At 38.0% G+C, this 14,769-nt stretch overlaps 2 protein-coding genes across 31 annotated transcripts in view; both read right to left on the reverse strand.

The window, feature by feature from the left end:
• ANKRD55 (ankyrin repeat domain 55) overlaps window positions 1-14,769 on the reverse strand; it is a 519,390-nt gene that overhangs the window by 378,228 nt on the left and 126,393 nt on the right. The window lies entirely within an intron of this gene.
• On the reverse strand, window positions 10,960-11,877 carry LOC121496947 (cyclin-dependent kinase 2-associated protein 1-like). Its single transcript, XM_041765903.1, has one exon. It carries the CDS (start codon window positions 11,739-11,741, stop codon window positions 11,271-11,273), a length of 471 nt encoding a protein of 156 aa, XP_041621837.1. The 5' UTR covers window positions 11,742-11,877; the 3' UTR covers window positions 10,960-11,270.

Here is a 14,769-nt window from a genome sequence, read left to right on the forward strand (position 1 = left end):
CTGTACTGAAGTACAGACAGATGACCATAGATAAGATAAATTATCCAGACTTGGGAGGAAAAGTATCTATTTCAAAAGATGCTATTTCTGCTTGTTGGGGTGGAGGATGTACAATACCACTGGGGTAGAAGAGGTAGACCACTCTAAGGGAAGATATGCTGCTAGCATCCTTCATCAGAGAGGAGGTCACTTCTGGGGCAGAAAGAAGCAAACCAGAAAGGGAAAGATTTCTTAGGGACTGAGGAAATTTGGTTAGACGCTCATTCGTGGAAACTCTGAACTTTTATCACTAGATGAGGCTGAGCTGATCCTGGCCACTGGGGTTAAGCATGGAGCTGGCCCAATGTGTTTCTGGGTTTATGTGCAATTTCTATCCTGCACATAAATTCACCACTGAATTGATTAAAAGAACAAAGCTTCCGCTCCCTTAGGTGAGAACTATGAGGAGGGCTGTTCCTCTATCAATGAGGACAACAGAGAAAGAATTGGATGGCTATCTGTTCTAGCTTTTTTTCCCCTCTACAGCAGTAATAAAGCACAGAAAGTAGCCTGTTTCTTGGGTATGGAACTTCCAATCTGACATCCACAGATAGTTTTTGTATGTAGGGAAACTAAGTACTGGATTTATTAGAAAGACTTAAATAGTATCTAGTACTATCTAACCCTTTTGAAGTAATAAATTCCTCAAGATTCTTGGACATCTTCAGGGCAAGAAAACTGGGGAAGGTTTGAATTCTCACTCTGAGGGACAAATAAAGGGTTAGGATTGTTGAACTTTAGGCCACCAACATCAACAGACCCAAGACCTACAAGACTGGACTCACAGGTTATGTTATTTTTGGCTTCTCTACCCCATTCCTCCAGAGCAGAGAAGGCATGTTATCCATCTCTTTTCTCCTGCAATAATAAAGATGCTTGGCATTTAGTAGATGCTAAATAGATGTGCAATGAAAACTCACATGAGTGGGTAAATAAGGCAAAGGAAAGGAGATGAAGGAGAAAGCCAGGCAAAACTGGTCATATGGGAAGGTATATATATATATTCAGACCAAAGACCTGTGTGCTTTCCAACACTTTCCTGAGTCCATAAAGGCAACTGCTTCACCTGTAAAACCATATACCACCTTTGATATATGCCATAAGAGGTCTTTCTATATCATTTATAGAAGAAATTCTTGCCAACCTATTCTACTACTATAGAACCAGCTCCACAATTTACCAGTAGATAAAGAATTTGTATTCCATCAAATGAGATGTTAAATAAAGTAGCTGCCCTGCATTGTGGACAGTCTTAATTCAGGAAGAAAACAGCAATCATAGCCTATCAAATGGTAATCCATTGCTTCTCATGACTAAATTGAGATTAAATCCCAAGTAGCTCCTTGTATAAGACCAAACTTGCTGAAATTCCAGAAAGGCAACTAAATTCTGAACTTCCCATTGACTCTGCTCATCAACTAAAAAGATTATAATTATTATTTTAATAACTGGGAGGAACAATGGGTTTTGTATAAAGGACATGAGTTTGAGTCCTGACTGCCTCCATTCAACTGTGAGACATTGGCCGAATCATTTAAGCACTCTGAAATTTAGAATCCTCAACAGTAAAGGGAAGATAGTAACAGTTAACTTGCAGTGTTGCTGTGAAAACTAAACAAAATGGTGCATGTGAAATAATTGTGAAGGACTGAACACAATATGAACATAAGTCATTTTGGATACAGTTCTGTTATTAGAATAACAATGGAATGAACCAATATATTTACAACCTATTTACTTTATTGTTATAATTTAAAAATATAGTCAAGGAGGGACGTCTGGGTGGCTCAGCAGTTGAGCGTCTGCCTTTGGCTCAGAGCATGATCCCAGGATCTGGGATTGGGTCCCACTTCAGGCTCCTTGCAGGGAGCCTACTTCTCCCTCTGCCTGTGTCTCTGCCTCTCTCTCTCTGTGTCTCTCATGAATAAATAAATAAAACCTTTAAAAAAAAAAAGACTATAGTCAAGAAATAACATTAAATTTTACGCAGGAATCTGTATTCTAATCAACATATATGAAAATTCTTGAGATGTTTTCTTTAGTATCATTAATCAGAGTTACAGCAAATGAAAGAGCCCCTGGGAGAAACATAAAGTCTCTAAGAGTATTTTTATAATTTATTGCCTTTCATGTTTTTCTTTCCAAATCTGCCTCAAAATATTGGTTCCTTATAGCCATTCATACTTTGTAAAATTTTAACTGGCCAGAAAAAATTTATCTGGCCAGGCATAGCAAGGTCAGAAAGTATAAATACAAAGATGGACAGAAATGACATAAAAATTCTAAATGTCAACAGAGCAAGAAAACAAACAAATAAATTAAAGCACAATTGAAAGATTACAAAGTGGGGTAAAATGTAGCATGCAGAAAATAGGTTAAATTCCTGCATTTGTAAGTTTTTAATACAAAAATTATAACCAATACAATGGCAAAAAATGGTCAAATGGCATAGAAAGATAATTCATATGAGGAAAACACAAATGGCCAATAAGAAGAATGTCTGAGGGGCGCCTGTGCAGCTCAGTCAGTTAAGCATCTGCCTTTGGCTTAGATCATGATCCCAGGATCCCATGTCAGGCTCTCTGCTCAGCAGGGAGTCTGCTTCTCTCTCTCCCTCTGCCTGCTGCTCTGCCTGCTTGTGCATGTGCTCTTTCTCTAATAAATAAAATCTTTAAAAAGAAAAAAAAAAGAAGAATGCCTCATCTCCCTAGGAATTTTTTTTTTAAGATTTTTATTTGTTTATTTGAGAGAGAAGCAATGGGGAGAGTCAAAGGGGAAGAAGGGAGAAGCAGACTCCCTGCTGAGCAGAGAGCCTAACAGAGGGCTTGGTGCTGGATTTCAGGACCCTGAGACCATGACCTGAGCTAAGGTAGACACTTAACCTACTGAGTCACCCAGGCACCCCTGATCTCCCTAGAAATTAAAAGAGTGTAAAGTAAAACAACAAGAAGCTATTTTTCACTTATCAGATGGGCAAAGGTTTAAAAGAATGCTAATACCCTTTATTGGTGAGGGTGTAGGAAGTGGGCCTCTCATTAAATGTTGGAGGGATTAATCTTGCTACAACCTTACTGAAGGGCAATTTGGCAAGACCCATAAAAATCTAAAATATGCAAACTCTTTGACCCAACTCTTCCACATCTAGATATTAATTCTAAAGAAATCCTGAGACAGATGCACGAGAAGTCTATACAAAGTTATCTCTTGTGGAGTTGTTTATTACAGAAAACTCTGAAAGCAACTTAAATATCCAGAGGATTATTTTGAATAAATGATGAAATATACACACTGTGGAAAACTACAAACAGTGATGTCGACCTACTTACTGATGTGGAAAAGCAATTTGTAATTAAGAGACAAAACAGTAAAAAAAATGAATCTGGTTATTGTCATTGGGTGAAATGGGGTTGATATCCACTCTATAATGCTCTCAAATGTTCCATTTATGTTTTTATTATACCAAGCATGTAATAACAACTACTGTTATAAGAGATAAAAGCTATTTCCAAAATGGTTTTTGGTCAAAGCAATATAGCTATTTCCACAACAACTATTTTACATCACACAATATTTTAAGTACTTCCTTTTTTCTTGGAGTTCACAACTGAAAAATATTTGAGACCATTCCAACACAATATTCTCTCCAGGAGAGCATAATTTGTTTTCAGCCTCACAATTTGATATGTTGACATAAAATCTAAAATAATGAATTAGCCTCTTTCTCCCCAACCCCCACCAGGAATTGTTGCCTCCTTTCCTACTTTTCTATTGGTAGGACAAACCTCAACTCCAAATCAAAGAACCCAACTGCATGGAATAACCTTTTCACACAGGGCTGTTATCACTTCTCTCATTTTTGCTTGCCCATCTCTGAGGTGACCAAGGGCTTGGGCCTGGGGTTACTTTATTTAAGAATAGCAGTGTAATTCCATTTAAAAAAGCAGTCAGTTCAATGAAAAAAAATGTATTCAGGACCAGAGCTTAGTTGATATAGCACAGCAAATGGAACATACTGTGGTTCTAGAATAAGGCTGCACAGATTTAGATTTTACTTACTATCTGTGTGACTTTGACAAATTACACTAAGCCGCAGATCCCCCACCTACACAATATGTTCATGAATATCTTCTTCATAGGATGATTATGAAGATGAAAAGAGAAATCACATATACCACACTTAGCACAGTACTGACAAGTAGTTAACACTCATGGATGCTGATCATTAATATCATCATTTGCTTTAATTATCTGTTGTTATAGAATTATTCCAGTTTCTGTGGATCAGGAATCTGAGGAAGGCTTGGCTGGGTCTCCTGGCTCTGTATCTTGCACAAGGCTACAGTCAAGGTGTCAGCTGGAGCTGCAGTGATCTTACTGATAAAGGGGGGAAGGATCCACTTCCAATGGAGTCAAGGTATGGAATTGGCAAGATTTAGCTCCTCGTGGGCTGCTGGACTAAGGTCCTATTTCTCAGTGAAGTGGCCCTCAGTCCCTTGCCATGTAAGCCTCTCAACAGGCCAGCTGAGAACAGGGCAGGCAGCTTGCTTCATTAGACAGAGTGAGTAAAAGGGCAAGAGGGAGTGCCAGCATGAGGGAAAGTGCAAGCAAGATGGAATTCATAGACTTTGATAATCTAATATTGGATGTAACAGCTGATCACTTTTGTCATTTTCTATTACTTAGCAGTAAGTCACTAGTCCCAGCCTACAAACGAGGGGAAGGAATTATACAAGGGAGTAAATACAAGAGGTAGGGATCATTGATAGTCTTTAAAAACAAAAAAACAAACAAACAGAAAACCTACCACATCATTTTTCAATGTTTTTCAAGAAAATTCTAACATCTGAGAAGTATATTGTATGACTTTAGTAGACTTATACAAACCCAAACAAATTTCAAAGTGTCTAATTAGAGTTAACAGATGATTCTGTATGAACTATTATTATCTATTTTAACATGGCAATTGGGAGTTCACAGAGACCTCCTAACTAATGGATAGAGTTGGTGGTACAGAGGTCTTCTCTGTTATTGATATTACAAAAACAAAAAGATTTTTTTTCCTATTTGTTTTCCAAATATAATCCAACTCTCTGCCCTTTAAGATACTCCTTAACTAAATAAAATCTTTTTTTTAAGATTTAATTTATTTATTCATGAGAGACACAGAAAGAGAGAGAGGCAGAGACACAGGCAGAGGGAGAGGCAGGCTCCATGCAGGGAGCCCAACGTGGGACTCGATCCCGGGTCTCCAGGATCACACCCTGGGCCAAAGGCAGGTGCCAAACTGCTGAGCCACCCGGGCTGCCCTTTAACTAACTTTTAAAGGGATTAGACACCACCTCTGCTCTTGGGGTCACTTTCCTCCTAGAGTAAAGAAAGGTGGGCCCACACTTTGAATCCATCTAAGTCACAGTCTACCTCTTACTGTCTTTTGATTCCTAATGGCCCTGGGGCTGTTGTTGATCTTCACAATTCATCCTAGTTTGTAAGTACCCCACTTTCTTTACTCCTCAAAACCCCAGAGAGACTTTATCACTTGATTTCAAAGAGCAATTCAGTTCTTCTTGGGTCTTTCAATTCTCTTTCCAGATCATACCTTATACTACAAAAACAAAAACAAAGCAATTTTCTCCCTAATTGGAATTTTATTCTCTGAGAAGCACAGCTACCTTTCAAAATTGTGTTTTCTTTTTCATCACACAAATTATACTTTAATATTAGATATTTTCTTCCTTTTACAATGACCTAAATAAATCTATCTTATATATGTGTGTGTAGGTGTGTGTGTCTATAAATCCATATATACGTGTGTATATGTGTATATACACACATATAATATTTATGGAGTAGGAAAAATTTATTTCTCTTTCAACTGATTTATTAGATTCAATGCAATGTCAATCAAAAACTTATTAAGCTCTTCTAAAAAGAGAAACTGACAAGATAATTATAAATATAGGGCACCTGAGTGGCATAGTCAGTTAAGCATCAAGCTTGAGGTTTTGGCTCAAGTTGTGGTCTCAGGGTCATGAGATGTAGCCCTGGATCTGGCTCTGTGCTCAGCTAAGAGTCTGCTTCAGATTCTTTCTCCTCTCCCTCTGCCCCTCCTGTTCATGCTCTCTCTCTCTCTAAAGTAAATAAATCTTTAGAAAAAGATAATTCTAAATATATATTTATATATATATAAACAAAAGTGAGAAATGAGTTATATATATATAAACAAAAATGAGAAAAAAAAATGAGAATAACCAAGATAATCTTTAAAGAAGAAACAAAAAGCTAGAGAACTTGAACATCCAGACTTCAGGACTTACTATAAGTTAATAAATAGTGATTAATATGAGGTAGTGTTGTCACTAAGACAAACTAAAGAATTTGTGGGAAAGAATAAAGAGACCAGAAATAGAACCACATATATACAGATGTTTGATTTTCAATGAAGACATCAATCAAGATCAGTACAGAAAGAAAGGATCTTATAAATGATGTGGGAACAACTGCATATCAAATGAAAAACTATAAATCTTGATCTCTACCTCACACAACACCAAAAATTAATTTGAGATGGACATTCACATGTAAGCTTAAAAATGATAAATGATAAAGCTTCTAAATAAAAACATGAAAAAACAGGGCACCTGGGTGGCTCAGTGGGTTAAGTGTCTATCTTCAGCTCAGGTCATGATCTCAGGGTCCTGGGATCCAGCCCTGAGCCCTGTGTTGGGCTCCCTGCTCAGTGAGGAGTTTGCTTCTCCCTCTCCCTCTGCCCCTTCTCCCACTTCCCCTACTCATGGTCTCTCTCTCTCTCTCTTAAATAAATAAAATCTTTAAAAAAAAACAAATACTTGAAAATATCTTCAATAACTTGAAACAGGCAAAAAGTTCTTAGATGCCAAAAGCATTCATTATGAAAGAAAAATTGATAAATAGTTATTTTATACAAATTAGTAATTTCTACTTATCAAAAGATACTGGTAGGTGACAAGATATGACAAGTCATAGTCTAAGAAAATACGTACAATATAATATCTAACAAAAGACTCATATCTAGAATATATTTTAAAAATCAGTAATAAAAAGACAGACAACCCAACTTAAAAATGGGCAAAATGCCTGAACAAGCACAGCATTTCACCAAAAAATAGCACCTAAATGACCAATAAGCATAAGAAAACATTCTCAAAATCATTATTCATGTATGAAATACAAATTAAAATCACAATAATATATCACAATATACCCATCAGAATGATGAGAGGGTAGAAAAGACAATCCTAAGTGCTGTCAAAGATGTAGAGTAACTGGAAGTCTCACACACTGCTAGTGGAAATGAAAATGTTATAACTACTTTAGAAAAACAGCAATTTCTAATCAAGAAAAACATCATTTACCCCATGACAATTCTACTATTAAGTTTATACAGATGAGAAATGAATACATACATGCACAAAAGAATGCTCATTGAGGTACAAAAACTATAAATAACAGAAATGTCTATTAAGACAAAAATGGATAAATAAATTGTAATATTACAATGGGACTACCTTCCATGTGTGGAAGAGCACACAGAAGTGAAAAGAAACTCATTGGACTGCAACAACATGGATATATTTTCAAAAAAAAATTACGTTGAGTAAAAGAAGACAGCCACTAAAAAGTACAACTTTAGAATTTTACATGACTTTCAAGAATAGACAAAACTAGTCCATGGAGGTAGAAGTAAGAATAAATGTTACCCTCAGAGGGGAGGTGGGATACTACTGAGTGGAGAGGGGACATGAGGTAACTTTCTGGAGAGATGGAAATGTTTTAGATCTTAATCTAGGTGATAGACATATTAGTATATAAATATGTAAAAAAAAAGTCTTTGACCTGTACACTTAAGATGTCGGCATTTTGTAATGTGGAAACCACACCTCAATAAACACTGAAAAAATTAAAATATTGAAAAAGATTTTTTCTCATTAGGCAGAACCTCCTACTCCACTATCACAGAACAACCAGAAAAACTTCAATATCCTACCATGTCCTGTTTGGAGAAGTATTATCCTCCCATCTTTCCCTATTGGGAATTACCAAGTAATTCATTAATTCGATTGCTATTTATGCAGCATTCACTATGTCCTCTTAGAGCAGAACTGGATTTGTGGAGCCACAGCTGTGGGAAGAACTAACTACTTCATCCCTAGAGTACACTTGCCCCAGTGATTGGCTCAGGCAGGCAGTCTGGGCTCCTGAGTGGCACCAGATGAGAGCCAACTCCTAATTATACACACAAACTTCTGGTTCAACTAGAAATTCAGGGGCAAGCGCCTCACATACCAACCGGTGAGTGAGTGCAGACATGGGAGCTCCTTGCCTCCATTTAATCCCTTGTCCTTTGTCTCATGAGCATGCTAGACAAAACATGTGATGGGGGATTAAAAGAGGGGGCTAATCTTGACAAACAGAAGGTTGCCAAACCACCTTCAAAGGACTTGAGATAACTCAACAAGAATTTTTTCTTCCCTGAGGAGTACCAAGGAACTGATGGCATCTAGGGTGGTTGTCTAGTTGAGGGTGGAGTCAGAGCCAGCATTGTAGATAAAGGGAGGGAGGTTAGTAAGACAGGTTTTCCAACCACATGGGAATATGAGGTGGAGAAGTGGCTTGGTTTGTTTCCAGAGTCAGTGCCAGCTGAAGGTATTTAGTACCAAAGTCTTCAGGGAAATTCTCCTAAATATCTTCCAAGTTTCTATTCTTTGAAACAGAATTAGACCAGGATTTGTTGCTAAAGGCACAATTAGCATTTCACTGGTGTTCATCAAGAATTGTACTCATTTTTTTTTCTAAATGAGCCAACAACCAAGGTTTTTTTGAAGAAGTACAAGCTTCAATGTAGAAAACCAATGTTATGTATAAAACGTGAGTGACTCCCATACTATTGTTCTTTGTTCACTGCCTCATTATCCTCAACTTCTAAGGATGCAGATATCTTCTCTTACCGTAAACATTTATAGCCTTACACCAGAAATACCAATGACTTTTAAAACATTATGTATTTGTGGCATTTTTATAATAACGCACTTTGCTGTTTAAGGCTTCTAGGAGCAAACACTCATACACACAATTGTTTTTGGTCAGCTTATAATACAAACTGTTAAAAGTATGCACATAGACAGAATACCCTAGAGTTAGTAAAAATATGAGATTAAATAAATACATATCAATTTTAAATTAATATTGATTCCTTTAAAATAATATCTAGGAATATACTTATTCCAACAAAAACTGCCCATCCCTCCTCTCTCTAAAATAAATAAATAAATATAGTTTTTTAAGTCTGGTAAGCAATGGCAGCATTATAGAAATATGTGACAAATATCCCAGGCTATTCTTTAAAGGAGACAATAGTCTTTTTTTTTTTTTTTTGACAATAGTCATTTTTGATAATAAGACCTTTTGTGAAATTTTTTAAAAAGGAGAGAAACCCACCCAATCTCATTCCAGTGCTATCATTCCTCTACTGATGAGGACATAATACATTTAAACCATGTATCTCACCATCACTATATGAATGAAACTTTTTAGATTTTTAAAATAAAATTTAAAAAACTTTCCTGTTAATAAATTAATCAAAGAGTTCACAGAAACACAGAAGAGTATAAAGAAAATATAATCACCTAATATCCCACCACTGAGAGATTAGTAATTTTAAAGGTGAGTTTTATATATTACCTTAAAAGGGATTAGGATGAAGCTGAGATGGACCAGTTGTTTAGAAATAACATTAAGGAAAATTTGTGTTTATCTTATAAAAACTAAACAGTAGGAGAGAAAAATCAAGTTATGACATTGTCTCTAAAGTCAGTCCTCAAGTAATCAATGCCAAATATATAAGAGCCTTCGGTGTTAGAGATTCTTAGCCTATCATCTGAAGAAGTAGTGCCTTTTCCACCTCAGGAAGCTGTGTCTCACAGAATCGAACAAGCCAAGGGGTATTTATCTTTCCAAGCAAATTTGGCTCAGTAAAATGGAACAGGAGGTACTATTAGCTTTTTAAATACAATTGGAGCCACTGAAATCTTTTATCCATTAGCTATGGTCAAATCCAAACAATCCTGTCAATATCTGGACTCCAGAAACAAAGGGCTGTATTCTTCCCAAGGGCCTGAACTTTACCTATGAGGACCAAGGTAAGGAAAAAGGCATTCTTGACAAAGTCCTAAAGTATAAACATAAGTTTACTACCAATTATTGTAATTGTGAGCCACCAAAGATATATGGCACCTGAATTCCTCCATTTACATTTCTAGAGTCCATATAAAACCAACTGAATGAGCATTTCCTCTTTCCCATCTTCCTGTATTTCTTTGGTCAGGCTGATGTCCCTCCTCTGTGTCTCAGCCACTAAGCTGAGTGTTGACTCCATGAATCTGGAGCAAAGTGGGAACTAGTCTGGGTTGGAGAGGCAGACCACAGTGAAGGCTGAAGTAATAGGACTAAATCACATCTCCAAAGAAGAGTATGTAAAGTAAGAAAAAGGGAAGACCACAACAGAGACCTGAGGAATCCTTAAAGTTTGGCAAGACATGGTGACTGACAAAAAGTAGGGGACAAGGAACAGGGGCATGTACAATGGTATCTGTTTTTTTTTTTTTTAATGAAAATAAGCTTTATTACATCAAGTAATAAATACATACAAAGATGCAAACAGTTTTAGTCATTTTCTTCCTGATGTTTGGATCAACTCACAGGAAAAGCAGAACTGAAATCCACACAGTCTTAGTAGGAAAATTTTGGTGGGGGAGGAGGAGTTCTTGTTCGGTTAGGTTTGGTAGGATGCTCTTTCTTCTGTATTTATAACTTGTGCATTTTTTAAATTGACCTCAAAGCACGAATAGTCATGCAAGCAAATGCTTAATTAAGCTCAAAAGAAGTTACATTAAGCAGAATCCACACCATGTGGCAAACGTATGCACTCAAAACCAAACCCTCAGAGTTGTATTAGCTTATGAAAGATAATGTAAAACAATCTGAGTAACTTAAGTGTACTCCAAAAAGAGGATGAAAGGAGCTGGGATATCTGCTGTGAGATAGGGATCTTTTACGTGCATCTTTTAAATCAATGCTTAAAAAAAAAAGAAAACAAAAAAATAAAAATGCTTAAAAAAATAAAAATAAAAACAAAACCCCTGGGTAATTCCTATTTAAAATGTAAATCCTAGTCAACTGCAAAGTATTTCTCAATCTCAGAGCCTCATGAACCATGGGAGGGACACGGGAAGGAGAAACCAAACTGTTACCATTTTGAAAACAAGAGTTTCATCTGAACATGGGAGATGAGCTGTAACTTCTGGTCTTGGAAGAAGATGGAAAACCTTCAACGCTGATAGGCAGCTAGGACCTGGCATTCCGTTCAGTCCTCTGGCGTGAATGATGCCTCGTTTTAGTCTCTCCATGGCGCTCTTGCTCCCTGCATAGGTGGGTCTAATCTCTTTCCCCAACTCTTCAATGATGGCCAGCAGCTCAGCATATTTGCTTTGGGGTACCTGGCTGTTCCCAGTTCCCTGGGGATAACCTAGAGATGGTGGCCCGTAGTCACTCAGCAGCTGGCGGTACTGGGCGGATGTGGCCATACTGGTGGAGGGCGGGTGGACACTCCCAGCGGCGCTGAGCGAGGCGGCGGGCATGTGCGCGGCCAAGTTCGGTTTGTAAGACATCCCCGCGAGCGGCGGGGCGCGCAGGGGCGCCGGGGCCAGGCCCGCGGGGGCGGCGGCGAGGCGGCCCTGGCGTCCGTGCGCCCGTCCGTGCGCCCGTCCGTGCGCCCGTCCGTGCGCCCGTCCGCGCTCCCGCGCACTTTTTGTTGTTGACGACGGCTCGGGCGGCACCGGCAAATGTGGCCGTCCCTCACCCTGACACCCGCTGCAGTATATCACCCATACATCAGGCGGGCGGGCGCAGGGGCCGGTATCTGTATTTTGAATGCATACTATATCATTATCTGTTATAAAGATCTCCTTTATATTGAATATCTCAACAGCAAGAACTTTGTCTTACTTATCTTTGAATCTTCTTTAGCATCCAGCAGATGCTTAACTCACGTCTACAGAAGAGAGAATAGGGGGAGGAAAGGGTAGAAGTAGAAAAGAAGGAAAAAATGGACGAGATGTAGTGAAACTAGGAAGACAGGAAGGAGAAAACCAGCCAAAGAGATAATATTTCCACAAGGATTCCCTGTCCATCCTGCTGTTATAAACTTAGAATTGTGGTGACCAAGTCAGGCTCCGAACCAAAAGAAATAGAGCAAGAAGCTTAGATATAGACCATTTCAATGCATATACAGCAGAATTTACTGCTGAGGAAACTCTAGGCTAACTCTACGGAATGAGCCTCCAGAGCACAGATGAGGATCCCTGCTCCCACTCAGAGTACACAGTGCTTTTACACGTACACAGAAAAATAATGGTAACTTTAGTAAAGTCAAGGCTTCTGAAGTGAAGGTATCTTCACTGGTTCTTAAGTATGCTGAAAGAAGAAGCAGTAGAATATATATCTTGGGAACCCAGTTGGCTCAATACTAAAAAGAAGGCACAAAGAACTTAATAGCAGCCAGATAAATATGTGTTTATAATTTTTCATTTACAGTGACTTGCAGGAGGTCAGAAGACTATGACGTGGCAAAGGGAGGGCAGAATGGTGGCTGGTTCAGAAGGCATTCATACTACCCTGCTGATGGATTCCCCACAAGGACAGCAAATGATAGTTCCTCAAATGGCTATGGTCTGCATCATCTAAAAACTCCTTCTTATTTTCTTCCAACCAAAGTTAATCTCCATTTGACTTTGTAGGTCCTTGAAGCAAATAAATTATAGGAACTACTTGCCCAGAAAAATATTTTTTATGGAAAGAATCTATTGTAATCTAGAGGAAACACTCATTGTCTGAATTCCAACAAACCTGTTCATGATATGTTTGAGTTCTCACACTCTGCTAAAAACCAAGAGACATACCATGAATAAAAACAGTTTATGGCCTATGATCCAAGACTCACACTGTACTGCAAATTCAGTACTCTAACTGGAAGGTGGGGTGAGGACAGGAAAGTTCACAAAAATCCTTTTATCTGGCCATACTTGAAACTCTTTGTTTAGTCTGAAGAAATCCAAATGATACAGTTCTTAAGATTCTGTATTTTTTCACTTTGGCTTTGTTTGTGTATGCTGCATGCACCAAAAAATTATCAAAGTACAGAACTCATTTCTAGAGCAACTTAGAGTTAGCCCACACCAAACAATGAATTAAAAGAATGTGTTGGTTTTCTATAGTTTCTTCTGAGTACAACATTAATCTCCTGGGCACTTATAGGAATTTCCTTAGCAATTCAGTCAGGTAACACTTGCCCCCATTTTCCAAATGAAAAACTATTTTGAAAAATGGCATAACATAGCCTATTCGTTTTTATGGAGTTCTCATTGCCTATCCAATTTTCCCCTCCACTTATCTTCCTGTCACTCCTCTCCAAGAGAGGCATGAAACACCAACCATTTCTTTACAGCATTCATACATATACATACACACAAGCATAGATACCCACTGTGTTACTACACTTTCTTATTTCCTATATTCTTAATACTCTGGCATTTGAGGTATTGATCTTAGAAAGACTACCCCTCCCAGGGCTAACTAATTCCTGGAGATGACACTTTACTTCCCTGGGAGTGAGCCTTTAACAAAACCAACCAATCTAGAACCCATAACTCCCAACCATCTCCTTTATCAAATTCTCAAATATCAAGCCAATAATTCCTTTGCCTTTAATTACCCCAGGGCCAGGTACCAGCCAACTAGGAACCACCCCTATAACCCTGAGCTCACCAAATTATACAAATTATTCAATCCTAAACTTAGTGTACCTTCTCTGTCTCACCCATTTCTTCCCACAAAAATCCCAGTAAAGTCTCTGAGCCATACTCTGCCCTCCACCTCTCTGCCTCCTGATTAATCCTGTTGTTTCCCTATATTGCCCTGCATGGCCTGATATGCTATGCCTTGTGTTCCTAGGGATCTGTGAGTATAAAATTCTTCCTCTATAACAATCATTTCTGGGTCTGTGTGTCTTACCACATCTGATAAAGAACAAATTGGGGGTGCATTTGTAACTTATCCACCTTCTGAGAAAACTCAATAACCTAAGTGCTTTAAAATTCACTCACTTTTACTAGGTCACCTAAAAATAGAGGGACAAGGATGAGAAATTCTAGTTCAAGCCTCTAATAGGTAGGGAAGAAAGCATCCTCTAATCTCATTCTATATAACTGCAAATGAGAGTCCTTACTTTAAGTGCTAGGCCTATGAACACAATCGTATGTTTATGAATCTGTTTATTAATGTGTATATACATATGTGCTGTGAGCTTCCCAAGGCCAAACATAATAAGTCACACTTTTTTTGCTTCTCCTAGCACAGGGAAGGATCACATTGTGTAAATAGTATTTTTTAGTGATTAATACATGGCCACTGAAGTTACAGTATGGATCAAATTGTGGATCTGTCACTCATTACCTTAAGTAAGAAGTTAACCTCATGGCTTAATTTCCTTAACTATAAAATGGATAAAATGATATGGCATACGTCATACAATTAAATGAATAATATATGTAATTAACTTAGCAAAATTCCTAGAATATAGAAAGCCTTTGATAGAGACACCTGAGTGGCTCAGTCAGTTAAGCATCTGACTCCCGATTT

This window comes from Vulpes lagopus, chromosome 8 (genome assembly GCF_018345385.1).
Source record: "Vulpes lagopus strain Blue_001 chromosome 8, ASM1834538v1, whole genome shotgun sequence".
Lineage (NCBI taxonomy): Eukaryota > Metazoa > Chordata > Mammalia > Carnivora > Canidae > Vulpes > Vulpes lagopus.

Excerpts from the sequence above, each read along its gene's own strand:
- LOC121496947 (XM_041765903.1), bottom strand. The coding sequence starts at position 11,741 with ATGTCTTACAAACCGAACTTGGCCGCGCACATGCCCGCCGCCTCGCTC.